Source organism: Jaminaea rosea (assembly GCF_003144245.1).
Source record: "Jaminaea rosea strain MCA 5214 unplaced genomic scaffold BDZ90scaffold_8, whole genome shotgun sequence".
Lineage (NCBI taxonomy): Eukaryota > Fungi > Basidiomycota > Exobasidiomycetes > Microstromatales > Jaminaea > Jaminaea rosea.
In genome coordinates, this window is record NW_020289982.1 from 181,923 (window position 1) to 198,650 (window position 16,728).

General features: G+C 59.6%; 7 protein-coding genes and 2 non-coding genes across 9 annotated transcripts; 5 read left to right on the forward strand and 4 right to left on the reverse strand.

Annotated features, from left to right (window-relative positions):
* Positions 1-560: 560 nt before the first annotated feature.
* Positions 561-1,184, reverse strand: BDZ90DRAFT_221088 (acyl carrier protein; the record flags this gene model as incomplete). Its single annotated transcript, XM_025504459.1, has 3 exons — positions 561-644; positions 737-746; positions 850-1,184. 3 exons carry the CDS (start codon positions 1,182-1,184, stop codon positions 561-563), a joined length of 429 nt encoding a protein of 142 aa, XP_025361646.1.
* Positions 1,185-1,450: 266 nt separating this feature from the next.
* BDZ90DRAFT_232607 (ribosomal protein L17) lies at positions 1,451-2,608 on the forward strand. The gene has a single exon (XM_025506322.1). It carries the CDS (start codon positions 1,478-1,480, stop codon positions 2,519-2,521), a length of 1,044 nt encoding a protein of 347 aa, XP_025361647.1. The 5' UTR covers positions 1,451-1,477; the 3' UTR covers positions 2,522-2,608.
* Positions 2,609-2,868: 260 nt separating this feature from the next.
* Positions 2,869-2,955, forward strand: BDZ90DRAFT_t30. The gene has a single exon. It is a non-coding gene; the product is annotated as a tRNA-Ala (tRNA).
* On the forward strand, positions 2,872-3,840 carry BDZ90DRAFT_232608 (hypothetical protein). The gene has a single exon (XM_025506323.1). It carries the CDS (start codon positions 3,038-3,040, stop codon positions 3,638-3,640), a length of 603 nt encoding a protein of 200 aa, XP_025361648.1. The 5' UTR covers positions 2,872-3,037; the 3' UTR covers positions 3,641-3,840.
* A 514-nt stretch (positions 3,841-4,354) lies between these two features.
* BDZ90DRAFT_t32 lies at positions 4,355-4,456 on the reverse strand. Its single transcript has one exon. It is a non-coding gene; the product is annotated as a tRNA-Leu (tRNA).
* Positions 4,457-4,594: 138 nt separating this feature from the next.
* BDZ90DRAFT_260713 (hypothetical protein) lies at positions 4,595-5,079 on the forward strand (the record flags this gene model as incomplete). The annotated part of the gene is made up of 3 exons (XM_025508283.1): positions 4,595-4,691; positions 4,771-4,875; positions 4,955-5,079. 3 exons carry the CDS (start codon positions 4,595-4,597, stop codon positions 5,077-5,079), a joined length of 327 nt encoding a protein of 108 aa, XP_025361649.1.
* Positions 5,080-5,135: 56 nt separating this feature from the next.
* Positions 5,136-9,302, reverse strand: BDZ90DRAFT_240730 (P-loop containing nucleoside triphosphate hydrolase protein). The gene is made up of 5 exons (XM_025507381.1): positions 8,761-9,302; positions 8,649-8,687; positions 7,262-8,583; positions 6,393-7,194; positions 5,136-6,290 (listed from the first exon to the last, which is right to left on the reverse strand). The coding sequence occupies exons 1-5, from the start codon at positions 9,199-9,201 to the stop codon at positions 5,319-5,321; spliced, it is 3,576 nt and encodes a 1,191-aa protein (XP_025361650.1). The 5' UTR covers positions 9,202-9,302; the 3' UTR covers positions 5,136-5,318.
* A 157-nt stretch (positions 9,303-9,459) lies between these two features.
* On the forward strand, positions 9,460-10,901 carry BDZ90DRAFT_279972 (putative RFC4-DNA replication factor C, 37 kDa subunit; the record flags this gene model as incomplete). The annotated part of the gene is made up of 6 exons (XM_025509230.1): positions 9,460-9,506; positions 9,574-9,792; positions 9,866-9,910; positions 9,993-10,572; positions 10,652-10,738; positions 10,819-10,901. 6 exons carry the CDS (start codon positions 9,460-9,462, stop codon positions 10,855-10,857), a joined length of 1,017 nt encoding a protein of 338 aa, XP_025361651.1. The 3' UTR covers positions 10,858-10,901.
* A 98-nt stretch (positions 10,902-10,999) lies between these two features.
* Positions 11,000-16,365, reverse strand: BDZ90DRAFT_279973 (hypothetical protein). The gene is made up of 2 exons (XM_025509231.1): positions 15,240-16,365; positions 11,000-15,172 (listed from the first exon to the last, which is right to left on the reverse strand). Exons 1-2 carry the CDS (start codon positions 15,988-15,990, stop codon positions 11,199-11,201), a joined length of 4,725 nt encoding a protein of 1,574 aa, XP_025361652.1. The 5' UTR covers positions 15,991-16,365; the 3' UTR covers positions 11,000-11,198.
* Between the last annotated feature and the right edge of the window lie 363 nt (positions 16,366-16,728).

A 16,728-nucleotide genomic window follows, 5' to 3' on the forward strand; every position in this document is an offset into this window, starting at 1 on the left:
GCGGGGAACGCATGGCCGAGAGGGAAGGAGTGGGTGGCAGCGAGTGGAGAGTAGGGACGCGATCGTTTTCGAGGCAGCCTTCGAGGGCAATACTGTGGAATACTCATCTGCTCTGACTTTCCGTTACCAACCTCAGCGCTGCAACATGTCAGCAGCAGCAATCTCGAGCTATCGTGTGAATGTGTGCCGCCCGCCCCCTTCCGCCTTCACCTTCCTCAGCGAATGTGTCTGTTCTGTCATGACTCGTATTTGGGTAGGCGAGCAAAGGAGGAGCGTCGAAGAAGCGGGAGATTGAGGAGTGGTTGACCAACGGTATGCCTGCGTGCCTTTCCCTCCCCTGTTCCAGCGAGGAGGCGCCAGTTGCCATTTGCAAAAGACGAGACCAAGTCCTTCGCTGCAACGATCTCGCCCACGAGCCTGTTTCGCTCTCAGCCACAGCTTTGAGGCTGCGGCGATAGCTCTTCTCTCGTCGGCACTGCATCCTCCGCCGCTCTGCCGCTCCGTCATCCACACGATCACCCATCCTCTTCGTGCTCCCTTCCCTTTGTCCGTCCCATCATTTACTGAGCCTCGGGGGTCTTGGAGATGTACTCGATGGCCTGGCCGACGGTGGTGATCGCATCGGCGTCTGCGTCAGGGATCTCCTGCGAGTGGTCGAGGGGTCAAATGAGGCGAAGTCAGTCAGCAGCGAGTAGAGATTGGACTCGCGATCGAGCAATGAGCAGCGAGCACTCACGATGTTGAACCTGAAACAACGCGGGAGTGAAAGGTTGCGTAAGGAGAAGGGTGGAGAAGAAACGGTCAGCTCGTGCTCATTCCTGTACACCTGCGCGCCCTCCCGCGACTCACTCCTCCTCAATAGCCATGACAACCTCGACGGCATCCAAGCTGTCCAACCCAAGCGTGCTAGTGAAGGACGCCTCAGCGTTGACCTTTGCCGGGTCCACCTTCTCGAAGCTCTTGAGGATCTCAACGATGCGGTTCTGGATCTCCTGCTGGCTGAGACCCGATGACGAGGCGTATCCGCGGCGAGCGACTGCGAACGAGGTTGGGGCAACGGCGCGAGGAGCGGCGGTGCGCAGCATTGAAGGCGCAGCGAGGCGAGGGGCAGCGGTAGCAGCCATGACGGGCATGCGCTGGCGGACGAGGGAAGAGGCAGCGAGACGAAGAGTGGGTGCGACCATTGTTGCGATGGCAAAGTGGTGAAGTTGTGCTGTTGGTAGTGACGATGAGTTGGGTGGAGAAGGAAGATTGAAGTTAAACCGCCGCCTGTCATCCCATCGCACGGTCGAGACGGCCGGCCACAGGGCCACATCGATGACCAACGCGCGGCTCAGGTCGGCGAGCAGCACGCAGACCACGTGGCACGACTTCGTCTCCCTCTGTCCGTCGGCGAGGCTGAGAAGATGGAGCTCACCTTTGCTCCTCACTTGAACACCTCCAACTCCAACTCCTCACCTCGGTTCGCTCGCTCGCAATGAAAGGCCTCGCCTTCCGTAAACTGTCCCGCACATCAGGGCATCGCAATCACCTGCTGCGTAACCTCGTCACCTCCCTCTTCCACCACGAGCGCATTCAGACTACAGTCGCCAAGGCAAAGGAGGCGCAACGCGAGGCAGAGAAGGTCATTACCGCTTTGAAACGATCGCACGATGAGCAGAGGAGGGGTCACGACCAGCAGTGGTATGCAGCAAAGGGCTACGTCTTTTCAGCGGCCGATGATACCATCTTGCACAAACTGGCGAAGCGCTATGCGGAGAGACCGGGGGGCTATACGAGGTTGCACCTCTACGGCAATCGACCAGGGGACCATGCTCCGCGAGCGCTTTTGGAGTTGGTGGATAACGACAAGGGAGATCTAAGACTGGAGTTGACGGCGAGGTGTATGGCTAGGCAGGTATTCATGGAGGGAAAGAAGCGCAGCAGCAGCTCCTCGTCGGCGAGCATGACGGCCATCACGCCATTGACCTGCCCCAACCCGGAGAAGGACTCGCGCTTCCTCCCTCAAACACGCACAAGGATCGCACAACTTCTCCGCTTTCCTGATGGGAGGGATGCAAGGTTGGCGTCGTTGCTCTCGCGCGCAAATGAGCACTTGTTCAGGCTGAGGGCAGAGGATCAGCTCGACGGCGGAGCGGTAGTAGTGGACGAGGAACGCATGGCGACGGGAGAGTGGAAGGACATGCAGCCGAGGGGTAGGCTCTTGACCCCTCCTGTCAAAGGCAGGAGGCTGATGGCCGGCATGGCTCCTTCCCTCTCGATGCCAGGGGCCCCCGCAGCCGGCGAGACTACTTCGAGAGCCACAGGCGGCAAGGCGCAGCAGCAGCGCTCTCGCTTCTTCGAGCCGCAACCTCTTAAGGGCACGACGCAGAATTCTGTCATTCGACTGGGCAAGGGGGCCTTTGCGAGACGAGGTGGGGTGGATAGGGTGGCAGGCAACCCGGTTGCATTTAGGAGCGCGGCGAGGAAGGGGGAAGTCAAGGCGAGGGCGAGTGGGAATGCGAGGGTCAGGTATTCATGAGGCGGAGAGGAGAGGGATGAGGCGAAATTGTACCACCATCATTTGAGCGCAAAGAGCGCGTAGCATGCATACACTCTTACTCGCCGGGCTCCGATTGACGTGCATCTCAAGTCGATGAAGGTGTGAGCCCGAAACGCTTGGCATCGCGAAGTGAATCCGCCGCCACAAGAGCATCAGCTCAACGCGGCTCAGCGCTGCACACCTTAATGGTGCTGACATCCTTGGCCTCCAAGCAGGAGGCAGTGGCAGCGCTAATCAGAAGGGAGCAGCGGCTGTGACGGTGCGTCAGACGCGATTGATTGGTTGCATGGGTTCATAGGATACCTCTGAAGCCACCTCTACAAGCTGGGGAAATAGCTCAGGGGTAGAGCGCTTGCTTAGCAGAAATCGTCACGGTTTGCATGAGGCCCGGGGTTCAATTCCCCGTTTCTCCATCTGTTTTGGCTTCCTGGTCTGCCAGCCCGCACAGCAGCGCGGCAGGAACACCTTTTGCGCTAGCAGCCAGTCTCCTAGGCGATGGCGCAGCCGACATGCTTTACATGCGATGACGATGTGATTCCACAATACGTACCTCTCCTCGTTGTCGTACAGACTCGTCACCTCATCTTCATTCTCACGTCTACCGCCGTCATGCTCAGCGCGGACACTATCGTCCTGGTGATTACGGCGCTCGTACTTCTACACCAGCTTCCACGCTTCGTCCAGCCCAACATTATCGTCGTCTGCGAGAAAGACTACATCGACAAGGTGGCCGAAGCCGAAGTCATCGACAATGGCAATGCTGGCGTTGCCGACTTGCGCCGCCGCACCTCACCAAGCGCTCCACGGTCCAAGCGTCACAGCGAGAACTTTGAACTTGCAGTCATCTTTTCGGCGATGTACCTTGGGGGGTTGTGCCCGTTTTTCGCGTGGGAAGCAATGAACAGAGGTTGGAACCCGCTGGCAACAGCGGCATACCCGGTCTGCACGGTGGCTGTAATCTGGCTTCTCCCTTCCATCTTCAGCAGGTGGTACACCGCCTATTACCAGTGGCAGCGGATTCGAGACCTCACTATTGTCTGGCGGGCCAAGAGGGGTTCAGATGGTGCGAATGCGGAGGACACTCAGAAGCAGAAGTAGCGAGGAGACGCGAACGGAGCATGGGAGCGCACCAGATTGAGGCAAGAACGTCGGTGGTGGGATATGTGTAGCGTTGTCGGCTAGTATTGGGCACTTGCCGGCTAGGAGCGATGTGGGTGCGGTGGCGGCGAAGCGATCCCGGATTATACGGTGCGGCAATGCGGCACGAGTAATGTGATCTAGCCTCAGCAGACCTCATAAGAGCGTGATTGGGGGGCTCAGCGTCGACATAGGCCCACCCTGATCCCCGCTGTCATCGTGAGATGGTGGAGGCGTCGACTACGAACGGGGCCGTTGCAGAGAATCGCTGCTGACATTCGTTGATCTGCGCGAGCCCCTGGCCGGCGTTCCAAAGGATGCCGAGGAGACGCCGCGAGTTGAGCAAGCACTGCGATCGACATGATGGGTGGGAGTGAGGAGAACCACCCACGCTAATCATCTGATTATTCTGGCAAGTACATGCACAGGATAGACAGAGACGTACATCGGCGGACCGAGAACAAGCTTGAACGGTTCCTCGTTGGCTCTACATCTGCAGACCCTTCTCGCAGCGCCAGTGACGTCTGAGGCTCCTCGCCACCTTCGCCCGCTGGACAGCAATGCAACACGAAAAGGAATCGCTCGCAACATCGTCTTGCCAGCTTCGCTCGCGCTCCCCCTCGCAAGACGCGTGAGCGTAGGGAGACAAAAGAGAAGGGATGCGCACGCGCACGTTGACAAGAATGGGATTCGAACCCATGCTCCGAAGAACTGCGAATCGTCGAGGATCCAAAGGATTCCTTAACACAGCGCCTTAGACCGCTCGGCCATCTTGCCGTTCTGGCAGTTTGGTCAAAGTGATTGTTTATGAACGTTTCTTCATTCCTCATTGTACCCGCGTGTGGAGGAGAAACGCACGGACAGAGGCGCCGACTCCCGCTCGATGTGTTGCTTCGCACCGCCCTCTTGCTCGCAATGGCATCGAGACCAGCATCATCGTCTGCGCCGCCTCCCTTCAACGGAGCGCAGGCGCAGGACTTCCTCGCATTGAGATGGGCCGCTGCACAGCGTGGTGAGTCTTGTCGCGCTGGGTGGACGACATCGAGGGCAGGCTGGGCCACTGATTCGAGCATGTCGCCACACGCGCGCAGAGAACCCGACCATCTACCAGAGCGAGCAGGGCACAGCGTCGCCTGCTGGTTCGGCGGCTGCACAGAAAAAGGCGGGAGGAGCGTGGGGCATTGCGGGCAATAGGGGTGGGTAAGCGTGTCGCGCAAGACCCGCGTCACCTCACCTCGCGCTGATCGTCTTGCTCCTTCCTGCTTCATCCGCCAGCAGGCGCCGCTGCCCAGCGAGGAGGCCCTGGCACCGCTTCCACAGCCCCTCAAACGTCCAGCTTCGCTACCAATCTCATCAAGGCTGCGGGTCAGCGTCGTGGTACTGGTGCAGGCGCTGCGTAGGAAGGCTGCGTGGCCACCAATCAATATCAGCATCTCACTCTCCATCACGCGGCATGAGGGTAGAGCTAGTGTGATAGAGTCATGGTAGAGGTGACAACATGGTGTGGATACAAGAGTGAGAAGAGAGACGAAATGGAGCGGTCGAGTCGATGAGAAGCTGGTGATTTGCCCCTGCTCGTTGCGATGATGTCGTTGCGCGCCTCCGCCGCCCACCTCGCTGCGGCTTCACGCACGCCGCCCTAGTCGAAGGCGAGCACCCCTTGCCCCCTCTCCGGATCATTCAACCTCTGCACATTCACCTCAGGCCCAAAAGTCGTGCTCGACATATTCTGCGGCGTGATCAGCACGTACTGCACGTTATGGCTCGTCTTGCTCTCGTCGATGATCATCTTCATCGAGATGCGTCGATTGACCGCATCCATGAAGACGTCGAACTCGTCGAGACAGCGAATCGGGCAGCCAATCGCGCCCCACAGGGAGAGCAGCAGGCAAATGGTGCTAAAGGACTTTTCGCCGCCAGAGAGGGATCGAGGGTCCTTGTTCTTGGAGGCTGTGCCGCTACGCCCGCCAGTCGCCATGGGGTCATCCATCTGGACCTTGATGCTCAAGCGCTGCGCATCGTGGTTGAAATTGAGAGAGCCAGTGTAGCCGCGATTGCTGAGATGGTGCGTGAACATGGCACGAGCTCGCACTGCGATTTGGGTGCGGAACTGCTGCCACATATCGAGGCGACGCTTGAGGGCGGACTTGAGGGCCCTGGTCGCAGCCTTCATCGCATCCATTTCGCGATTGGCGTCGTCGAGGGCCTTTTGGCGGCTGCGGTACTCCGCCACCACTTCTTCCAAGCTGCCGCCACCCTGTCGCCTGGCCTCCTCGAGTAAGTTTTCAACAGCTTGGATCTCCTTTTCGTAGTACTCGTGCGAGTGGCTAGCCTCAACGCGTTCTCCCTCCGTGTACTGTAGTGCCTGCTCCTCGCCTTGCATCCAGTCGTTCTTCCTCTCCTCCTCTTCTTCCTCGATCTTGGCGAGCTCCTCTGTGATCTTGACCAGACTGGAAGCGCGGGCCTTGCTTTCCTGCTGACACTGTACGCGACGCTCCACGGCCTTCTCGAGCTCCATGCGTTGCTGACCGTATGCGTTGGCCGCTTCTTCGATGAGGGCGCGCAGCTCAATGTAGCGGGCCTGTTTGGGGGCGATCTTGTTCTCGAGTTCCTGCGCGTCAGCGAGCAAAGGAGTGAAAGCAGTCAGTATCGTCGCCCTCCGCTACCAGCCCCGCACGCGCGCACGCGCGCACTCGCACACTCGCACACGCACCTCCTTACGAGCTTGAACCTCCGCAAACCCCTCGCGACACTTCTCCAACTCCTCACGTGACTCCTTTCGAGCATGCTCCAGCGCAGCAACGTTCGCAGGCTCATCAGCGCGTAAATCCTCATCAAGTCTCTCCAGATCCTCGCGCGCCTTCTGCTGCTTCCTGCTGACCTGCTGCAGTCGCTCTCGAGCCTTGCGCACGCCCTGCTGAGCCTCGTTGCGCTCTCGCTGAATCGCTTCAATCTCCTTGCCAATGTCACGCAGCTCCTGCTGAGTCTCATTGTAGGCGGCCTGAGCTTCTGCAAGCTTGGCCTTGACGTCCGTCGAGAGGCGTGGCGGTCCACGGTACGGGTTGAGCGTCTGAGTCGACGAGCCGACGGCGCCTCCCTTGATGGAGAACATGTCCGCCGAGTAGCAGAACTTGACGTTGGGGAGGTTGCGACGTACGAGATTGTCTCCGTCCACACGCTGCTCAACCAGTGCGCTCGACTCAATGTGCACGCCATTGACGAGCTTGCGCAGCACAAAGTCGTCATCGACGTCCAAAACGCGCAAGATGGTCAGCACATCCGACGGGGGCTCGCCGCGGGTATAGTCGAACTTCTCGTCCGAGCCGGTGAGGATGGGTACTTGACCACAGCCGATGCGCCTCTTGAGGTCTTCGAGTAGCTTACGGTCGTGGTGATTGGTGACGCAAAATGCGTTGAGGGTATTGCCGATCACAGATTCCAGGACGGGTGTCCACTTGGCATCGCGTAGCTTGATGTGGTTGCCAATGGGGCCTACGGGCTTGCGGCGCCAGCGCCTGTGCGGATGAGTGGGGACAGTGTCAGCGCAAGCTCGCGTCTGTCGCTCGACCCCTCACCACTCACCCCTCGTTGTTGATAGCAGCAACGAGCTGGGGTACTCCCTGCCCAAACGCTTCGATGCTGTTTCTACTCGCAGCCACCAAACGCTGACACAGCAGCTCACGCTCTTGCAGCTGGTTGCGGAGTCGCTCCCTCTGCTCAGTGGCTTGCGACTCTTTTGCGGAGAGCTCCTTGGCCTTCGGGTCGCCGCTACGCAGTTCATCACGAATGCTGGCCTCCTCCTCTGCACACCGACGTCGCGTCTCCTCTGCCGCCTGTCGAGCCTCTTCGTGCTCGCGATGACGCTCCCTGTTGCCGTGCGCCAGCTTTTTGGTCTCCTCCTCGATACGCTTCGTCAAATCATTCACGCTCGCGCTCAACGACGCATACTGAGCCGAATACTCTGACTCTTCGCCTTGGATCTTCTTCAAGTCCGCTCGCATCGTCTTGAGCTCTCCCTTGATCACCTCGCGCTCGTCATTGAGAGGCTGCGTCTTGGTGCCCTCGCCGGCGTTGCGTGCGTCAATCTCAGAGACCTTTTCGCTGAGCTCGGTCAATTTGCCCTCCAATCGCTGGATCTCCTCCTCGAGCTTCGCCTTCTTCAGCCGTGCCCTCTCACCCGCACCCAAGACCTTCTCATAAGCACGCTGCTTCTCTGTGACTTGCGCCCAGACCATCTGATTCTTGAGCGTCTGGAGACGGTTTCGCTGTGTCTGCTGCTTCTCAACGAGCCTGTACCTGCGAGCTGCCTCCTGCGTGGCGTCCTCCAAGTCGGGTAGGGCCTCCTCTTTGGTAGCAATGGTGCGCTTGATGCGATTGACGTTCACACTGATGAGGTCGTACTCGTCGCTGAGCTGCTTGAGCTGGGTACCCCGCAGGAAGAAGTCGTACATCTCGGCCGAGTTGGACGAGCTGAGGAATTGCCTAGCCGCGTCTTGGGTGAGGACGTTCATAGGATTGTCGACTTGAATATTGGTGTGGTCGCAGTAGGCATTCAGCTCGTCGCGCTTCGATGAGACCATCTTGTTCTGGGCATTCTTCATCTTCCAGTGCCCCCCGCCATCGGCATTGATGCGCCTCTCGATGATGATGCGGTCGCCGTAGACGTCGTGCTTGAATGCTTCGGGACCCTTGTTCTTCATCCAGAGGACGACCTCGGCCGCATTGCATCCTTCCTTGACGAAGCTCTTGAGACTGCTACCGCGATTGGTGGATGCCGCCTTGCCTCCGAGGGCGATTGTAATCCCTGTGAGGACGGCGCTTTTGCCACTGCCATTGTGGCCAATGATGAAGTTGGTCTGGGGTCCAAAGGGAACGGTGAGGCGCTTGTGGCACATGAAGTTGACCTGAGCGGGCGAGGGGGGTGAGGTTAGCTAGGTGAGGATCGCAGACACTGCGCGTGGATGCTCACCAATTCGATGCGCTCAATGACTCCGGCTTCGGCGACGTGCTGGGCGAGGGTGGTGAGGGGGCCCCATCGTCAGCTCAGTCGCCGCCAAGCTCTCGCCGCCTCGTTCACTCACTGCCGCTTGCGATCGCATTTGCTGAATCTGAGCCATCTGCTCTTGCTCTACCTGCTCCTCGTTCTCCAGCTCATCCTGCGAGTTCATCTCGTCATCCTCGTCGTCTTGGTCGTCCTGTTGAGCGCGAGAGGCGTTGTACTGGCTCTGAGAGAAGGCCTCCATCTTGGGGAGGAAGTGGGAGGTCTGAGCCTCGGCATCCTCCTCGTCGTCGTCATCGTCGTCGTCTATGCTTGCTGCGTCTATGGGAGCGAGACTCTGTCGTCGAGATCGTGAGGTACCTTGGCCATTGCTATTGTTGTTGTGAAGAGGCGTCGACTCTCTCAAGGGAGAGCGCGATGGTCGACTGCGCTTTGAGACGCGGCTGAGACTGTGGTCATCGGCGGCGTCGCTGCCCCCAGCATCTTCGTCATCGTCGTCGTAGCGTCGCTTGGAGCGCGACATGGTGCGACGAGGTGGTGATGATGAAGTGAGATGATTAGAAGCTGGCGGCCATCGATGAAGGAGACGACGAGACTTGATTGCAAGGGAGTCAAGGAACGAGGGGCGGAAGGGAAGTGTTGGGCGGACCCACGGCGAGGCCAGTCCGCCCTCGAAGCGCGTCGCGATCGTCGAAGCCAAAGAGGCGGGCGGGCGAGCGGACGGCAAGAGGCGAAGCGCAGCTGCTAAGCCTTCCTTCCACCCAGCCATCATCGACGAAACATGGCCTCGTCATCAACTACTGCGCAGCCAACCTACGAGCTGCCATGGTGAGCAGAGAATCGCCGTCATGTAGGTCATCTGCCATCGCCTCTGACTCCCATGACTCCCTCACAGGGTCGAAAAGTACCGCCCGGTCAAGCTCGACGACGTCGTAGGCAACCGTCCAACAATTGAGCGCCTCAAGGTCATCCAAGAGGACGGCAATTGCCCGCATCTCCTCATCTCGGGCCTTCCTGGTATCGGTAAGACGACGAGCGTCCACTGCCTTGCCCACGGTCTCCTCGGCGATGCATACAAGGAGGGAGTTCTCGAGCTCAACGCCAGTGATGAGAGGTGAGCGGAGCGACTAAAGCGGGGCCAAGCTGCACGAGCCTTTTGCTCACATACGCACCACCTCATCCCGCAGAGGAATCGATGTCGTCCGTAACAAGATCAAGAACTTTGCCCAAAAGTGAGCAGAGCCGTCCACCGACGACCGCCCCTCGCAGGCAACTGACCCACCACACATTGCTGCTCACGCTTTCTCCTCGCAGAAAGGTCTCCCTCCCTCCGGGCAAGCATAAGCTCATCATCCTCGACGAAGCGGACAGCATGACAACGGGCGCGCAACAAGCCTTGCGCCGCACAATGGAGATCTACAGCAACACGACGCGCTTCTGCCTGGCCTGCAACCAATCCAACAAAATCATCGACCCCATCCAATCCCGTTGCGCAATCCTGCGCTACTCCAAGCTGAGCGACGAAGAAGTCATGAAGCGTCTTCTCGAGATTTGCTCGATTGAGAAGGTCGAGTACACCGACAATGGACTAGAGGCGCTCGTCTTTACCGCGGAAGGCGATATGAGGCAGGCGATCAACAATCTACAGAGTACTTGGACGGGGCTGGGACTGGTCAATGCGGATAACGTCTTCAAGGTGTGCGATCAGCCTCATCCGATTGACATTCGAAAAATGTTGATGGCGTGCTACAAGGCGGATGTGGACGAGGCGATGGAGGTGCTGGACAAGGTTTGGAGCGCCGGGTACGCGGCGGTGGATATTATCGGGACGCTGTTCAAGGTCGTCAAGGTGATGGACGCGATTCCTGAGGCGGTCAAGCTCGACTTCATCAAGGTGCGTGCGCGCGTGTGCCGGATGGCGGGGGCGCTTTCTGGATTCATGCTGACCTGCACGCTCGGTTGTGCCACGCCAGGAGATTGGCTGGACCCACATGCGAATCCTCGAGGGAGTCTCTACGGTCATCCAGCTCGGCGCCTGCCTCGCTCGTCTCTGCAAGCTCGTGAGCAGATGCGGAGGCGTGACAAGGAGCGTGACACGTCCTGCTAATGCCTTCTCATTCTTCTCTGCCCTCGCGCCCAGCAAATGGACCCAGTCGCCTTTGAAGCAGTCAAGTTCTGAGCCGGTGGCAGAGCGGCGTAGCGGAGAGGGAGCGAGCAGGCGGCGGTCGCGGCGGCGGCAGCAGTGGCCCACCGCGCACTCATGTACTTGTACCAGCAATCATCGATCATCATCACCATCGCCATCGCACTCACGCCGTTGTCCGAGCAAAGGAGAGTGTATTTGACATGTCACGAGGCCGAAGGGAAACAAAGATGCGTCCCGCTAGTGAGAACAAACAGAAGAGGAAAGAAATGGGGGGAGACCACGACGGTGGACAAGAAGGGGGAAAGCAATTGATCGTAAAGTCCTTGGGTGTGTTGTCGTTGCGGCGTTGCATTTCGTTAGAGCCGGGCGTCACCTCACGCCTTTCTCCTCACCCTCAACTGCCTCGCCGGCCAGCCGGCATACACCGCCCCTTGCTCAGCGATCTCACCTGACGCGACGAGCGTGTGCTCAAGGAGCATACTCCTTGGCTCCATGCTTGCCCCAGAGAGCAGACGCGAGCCGGTGCGCAATGCGCACCCTTCGCCCAGTCGCAGCTTGTTGAGGGAGAAGCGACCGCGCGAGTTGATGTGCGCCACAATGGAGCAGTCGTCGAATGAGACGCGATCACCAATGGTGACGAGGTCCGGCTCGGTGAGCTGCAGGCTGGGCTTTCCTCCCGCCCAGACCGCCACATCCTTGCCCACTGTGGCGCCGAGGGCTCGCAGATACCACACGGCGTAGGCGGTACCGGAGACGAGGCCGATGAGGTGACCGCCGTGTCCTCGACCGAGAATACGCTGCAGGCTGAGGTGAAGCTGCCAGCGCTGGCAGTAGGAGCTCTTGTCCCAGTCGTACCTTCCCTCGCGCCTGCGCCCGATGATCATCCACTTTGTCGCAATAACCCAGGCAAAGGCGAGAATACCCTGCACGCACAGGATGACGACGAAGCACACCGCAATGAAGGCGTAGATGAGACCAGGGCGGTACCAGTGGTCGCTGATGATGACCGTCTCGCTGAATTCCCAAACCTGGCGAACCTGGTTGAGCATCACGACTGTGCCCACCGCAGCGGTGGCCCAGTAAGCGGCAGAGAAGATTGCCATGAGGATGTTGATGAGGACGAGCACAACGTAAGGGATGACAAAGTAGTCTGCCTTGCGCTTGTAGAATGCACGGCCAAAGGGCGTGATCGTCTCGTCTGCTCCGCTGACGTACTGCTGCTCCTTGTTGTCCACATTGGCACGACCAAAGGAGACGGCAGCGCCATTCTTGGAGCCCATCCAGACGGTATGCTCTTCGTACTGACCATTGCGGACCGCGAGGGCTCCAGAACCCATGACGCACTGCTTGCCGATGGAGACGCCGGGGAGGAGCACGACTCGGTCTGCAATCATGGCTCCGCGGCCTACGCGCACGCGGGACCAGCCAATGGAGTCCGATGTGAAGACCTCCGAGCGAGAGCCAAACACAACGTCGTCTCCAATCTCGAGGAGCTCCGGGTCCGGGCAGTAGATTCCTGATCCAGGCCAGTACACACGCTTGCCCACCTTGGCGCCCATGGCACGGTAGATTGCCGATGTCATCTCGTAGTGAGTACCAAGGATGGACATGGCGCGACGGATGTTGGGCTGCGAAAGGAGCTGGTTGTTAAGCCAGCGGCGGAAGAGCGCGAACTGCGTCGCGTTGCGCATCGAACCCTCGCGATTCAGCCCCATGCTCCTCTTGATGATAATGCCCAAGATGAGGTTGATGAGAGGCGGCATCGTCGTACGGACGACGCGGGCGACGTAGTGCCATCCGATACGACGCGGGTAGGCAAACCAGGCGATGACGCCCTTGACCGTGTCGTGGTGATTGAAGGAGAAGGGCTGCGAGAGGAGCATGAAGAGAGAGGCAAACCAGGGCACGTAGGTGATGATGCGGACGAGGAGGATGATGGGCACGCCGATGAACCAGATGAGCGCCTTGTGCGGTTGCGGGCCGGCGGAGCGGTTGTAAGCAGCGTAAGCGTCCGAGGAGGGCTCTTCGTGCGAGGAAGACTGCGGGCCCCAGACGGTACCATCGGCGAGGCGGGCGCCAGGCGAGATCTGCGTGAAGGTGTTGATAACACAGTCACGGCCAATGACGATCGGCTCAAGGCGGAAATATCCATCGCGCTCAACGCAGAAGCCGCGGATGAGCGACTTGTCCAGGCGAGCGCCGTCGTGGATGGTGATGAGATCGTACTCTGCCATGCGCGTGAACTTGTCAATGACGACGTCTGAGCCGATGCTCATTCCCAGCAGGCGGTAGTACGTCTTTTGCAGGGAGGGCGTCAAGTTGAACAGACCCTTGCCCCCGACCTTGAGCGACTGATTGACGATCCACCAACGCAAATGGTAGTTGCACCACATCGGATACTTGCCGGGGCGGTAGCGTCCGATGACGATCCACTTGAAGGCAATGGCTGTGATCGGGCAGATGATGCGCGACGTGACACGAGCGACAATGACCGAGGCCAAGAGCACGGCGACGCGCTCCCAGAATTGGTCATTGATGTAGTAGGCAGAGAAGGCGAGACCGTGCAGAATGACCGTCCACGTCCACGCAGCCTTGAGCGGGTAGAAGAAGAGGAAGGGGATCGTCTGAATGAACATGACCCACGGATGAAGCTGGCTACGGTGCTTGTAGCCGTGGCTGGCAAACGCCGGCTCGTCCTCGTCGTCGTAGCGATGAGCGCCGTGGAAGGCAGCCATGCCAGGGGTCTTTTCGTCCGTGTAGCCATCAGCGTCGTCGTAGCTGTCATCGCCTGTGCCGTTCTCCTCGTCGACCAAGGCTGCGATTCCTGCGACCGTCGAGTTGTTGAAGAGGGACGAGACTTCGAGGCTGGCGCCCGTCTCTTTGCGGATCAAGGCGACGAGACGGCCGAGCAGCAGACTGTTGCCGCCGAGGAGGAAAAAGTCTGACTCGGCAGTGATAGTGCCGCTTTCGGTGTCGAGGAGACCCGCGATGATGTCGCGCACAGCCAGCGCAGTGCGTGACATGGCTGAAGCGTTTTGCGCTCGCACCTCCTCCTCCATCGTCTCGAAGTCGATGCGGCCGTTGATCTTGGCCAATGGCTGACGGAAGACGTGAAGCGGGTTGGGCACGACGTAGCCGTGGAGTACCTGAGCGAGGGCGCGATCAATGTCTGATGCGTCGTACTCGGCCTCCTCTTCGACCTGGATGAAAGCCTCTGGAGCGCCATCACGTCGTTGCCTGACTGCAGCCTCGATGATGCCTGGGATGCGGTAGCATGCTCGCTCGACGGCTCGCACATCGATGGTGACTTGGCTGCACGGGATCGGCTCGCTCAGAGGTACGCTCTTGTCTGGAGCGCGAGCCTCAAAGTGACGCTGAAGCGGCGGGATGTCATCCGAGAGGGGGCCGATGCTCAACCTGGTCCCAAGCTTGATACGCAGCGGCTTGCCTGCCTGATTCTTGGGCAGGTCGTCCATGTAGACGGCGGCAAAGGGCCACTTGGACGGATGAAGGTGGGCTCGCAGCAAATTCTGCAGCTCAGCGAGACCGATGCGTGGCTGATTGGGGACGGGGACAATGACCACGCCAATGGTCTCTTGGAGGACGGTATGCTCGATTGAGAAGGCGAGCGTCTGCTTGACGCGGTCCTTTGCTGCTTGCATGATGGCCTCTTCGACTTCAAACGGCGAGACGACTTCTCCTCCCTTGTTGATAATCTCCTTTGATCGACCGGTGATGAAGAGGTAGCCGTCTGCGTCCATGTGACCCATGTCGCCCGAGTCAAACCAGCCCTCCGTGGAGAAGGACGAAGTGTCGAGGGGCTCAAAGGGGTCGGTGGAGACTTCGTAGCCAGAAAAGGTCGGCAGGCCACGCACGGAGACGGCGCCCGTCTGGCCGACTGGCAACTGACGCTCACGATCAAAGGGATCGCGGATGGAGAGGTCGGGACCGCATGCCACGCCAGAGCATCCTGGTCTGTCGAGTTGATAGTTGGTCGGGGGTGAAGCGATGGGCATGCACTCGGTCATGCCGTACGAGGGGAGGACTGCAATATCGCCGAACGTCTCCTTGAGCTGGACGGCGAGCGAAGGAAGCAAACCACCGGCGGCGTTACAGATCATCTTGATGCGCGTGTCGCGAGAAGGCACGACACCTTCTGGCTGTGAGGCGAGAATGGCGTGGTGCATCGTTGGAGCTGCGTAGTACCAAGTGGCGCCGAGCTGCTTTGCTAGGGTCCACCACATGCTGGCATCGAAACCAGCGCAGACGATGGCGGAACCGCCGGAGAACATGGGCGACCAAAGATTGCGAACAATACCACCGACGTGGAAGAGCGGCATCATGTTCACTAGCGAGAGCGAGGGGGTTGAGAGGTGAGCCTGGCGTAGACGTGACTGCGCGCTCTCTGCACTCACTGTTGACGCTCTCTGGCCTCAGGTCCCAACTTTTTACGACGCAAATGGTTCCGACGATGAGGTGGCGCAGGGAGTACGGGACGACCTTCTTCTTTCCCGACGTGCCCGAAGTGTGAAGGACAAGAGACTGGTGCTCGAGGCCATGGAGGCGAGATGGACGCCTGCCTTGTGTGTTGGCCAAGCCACGCTGGCCATGCAGCGACATGTCGAAGAGCCCCGCCGGTCCAGATGATCGATTTTCGACAAAGATGATCTCCATGCCTTCTTCGGATCGCAGCGCCTCGACGTCGAGACGCTCAGCTGCGTCGCGCGTGGTCACTACGGCTTTCGCTCGGAGTCGTACTGCGTCATCTCTGAGCTCACCCGCCGTGCACGAGGCATTGACTGGTGCGCAGGTGTGGTATGCAGCAACTGCGAGAAGAGCCACAGCGTTCTCTGGTCCCGTAGGGAGGGCCATCATGACGCGATCATTAGGGCCGAGGGGCTGGCCGGCGGTGGGTAGGACAAAGTTTGCAATAAAGTTCTTGATGGTGCGATGATCGATGGGAGGACGATTGAGGTCGGGCGACCACAATGCTGGGTTCGTCGTATTACAGAGACAGTCGAGGAGCGAGGTGACGCGACCGTTGTCTGTGACATTCTCTGCCATGTGATCTCCCAGCGACTTTGTGCGTGGGGGATCGGGCAACGAGTAGACGAAGCCGAGCGGGAAGTCCCGCGCCGATGATGACGAAGACATGGCGGCGAGCATGGCGAGCGAGGAGATGAGGAGGGAGAGTGGGTGTTATGCGTGTGCGTACGTCGTCCTTTTGCTGATGTTGCTATGTCGTTGGGAGCGGATGGCTTGCTACAGGTAGAAGTTCGAATGAACGAGCGCTCTCCACGACTGTTCCTCTTCGAGAGGTGGGTGAGGAGGGGACGAGAGACGAGGCCCGCGAGGCCCGCGAGGCTGGTTGATGTGAGACGACTCAGTCAAGTCGGTGGCAGTTGCTGGTCTGAGAGGGCCGACCTGCGATCAACCTCGACGACGGCGTTTGCGCGTGTGGCGATGAGAAGGGGGAGAAGGGATAGGAGAGACGGGGGAAAGGGAACCCTTGGCGGTGGCACTGGTGGTATTGAGATGAGGAGGAAGCGATTGAATCGAAAGAACAAGCAACTTAGCCACCGACCAACGGCAGCGGCGGGCGGCGTAGCGTGCGGCGTTTCTGGTCGCTGCCTGCCGCGCCGCCTTGGCCTTCTCTCTGTGCGTGGTCTGAGACGAGTCTGAGCCTGAGGCGAGGGAAAGGGGGCTCCGTCGACGCACTGCTTAGGCGCCCAGGGGTGGTGAGCGAGGCGGGACGCAGGCGGGCAACAAGGCACACACACGCACGCACACACACAAGCAGACGGGCGGAGCGGCTGCTCAACTGTGTGTCATGCCGGGCGCGCCTTGGGACGCGGCGCGGCACTGCTCGCTCGACGCTCGTCTCGACTCCTTGCCGATGCTCCT

Coding starts and splice junctions, on each gene's coding strand:
- BDZ90DRAFT_279973 (XM_025509231.1), bottom strand. CDS start 15,990: ATGCTCGCCGCCATGTCTTCGTCATCATCGGCGCGGGACTTCCCGCTC. Junction 15,173..15,239: donor GAGGCCAGAGAGCGTCAACA/GTGAGTGCAGAG, acceptor CGCTCTCGCTAG/TGAACATGATGCCGCTCTTC.
- BDZ90DRAFT_232608 (XM_025506323.1), top strand. CDS start 3,038: ATGGCGCAGCCGACATGCTTTACATGCGATGACGATGTGATTCCACAA.
- BDZ90DRAFT_240730 (XM_025507381.1), bottom strand. CDS start 9,201: ATGTCGCGCTCCAAGCGACGCTACGACGACGATGACGAAGATGCTGGG. Junction 8,584..8,648: donor TCATTGAGCGCATCGAATTG/GTGAGCATCCAC, acceptor TCGCCCGCTCAG/GTCAACTTCATGTGCCACAA. Junction 6,291..6,392: donor AGGTTCAAGCTCGTAAGGAG/GTGCGTGTGCGA, acceptor GCTGACGCGCAG/GAACTCGAGAACAAGATCGC.
- BDZ90DRAFT_232607 (XM_025506322.1), top strand. CDS start 1,478: ATGAAAGGCCTCGCCTTCCGTAAACTGTCCCGCACATCAGGGCATCGC.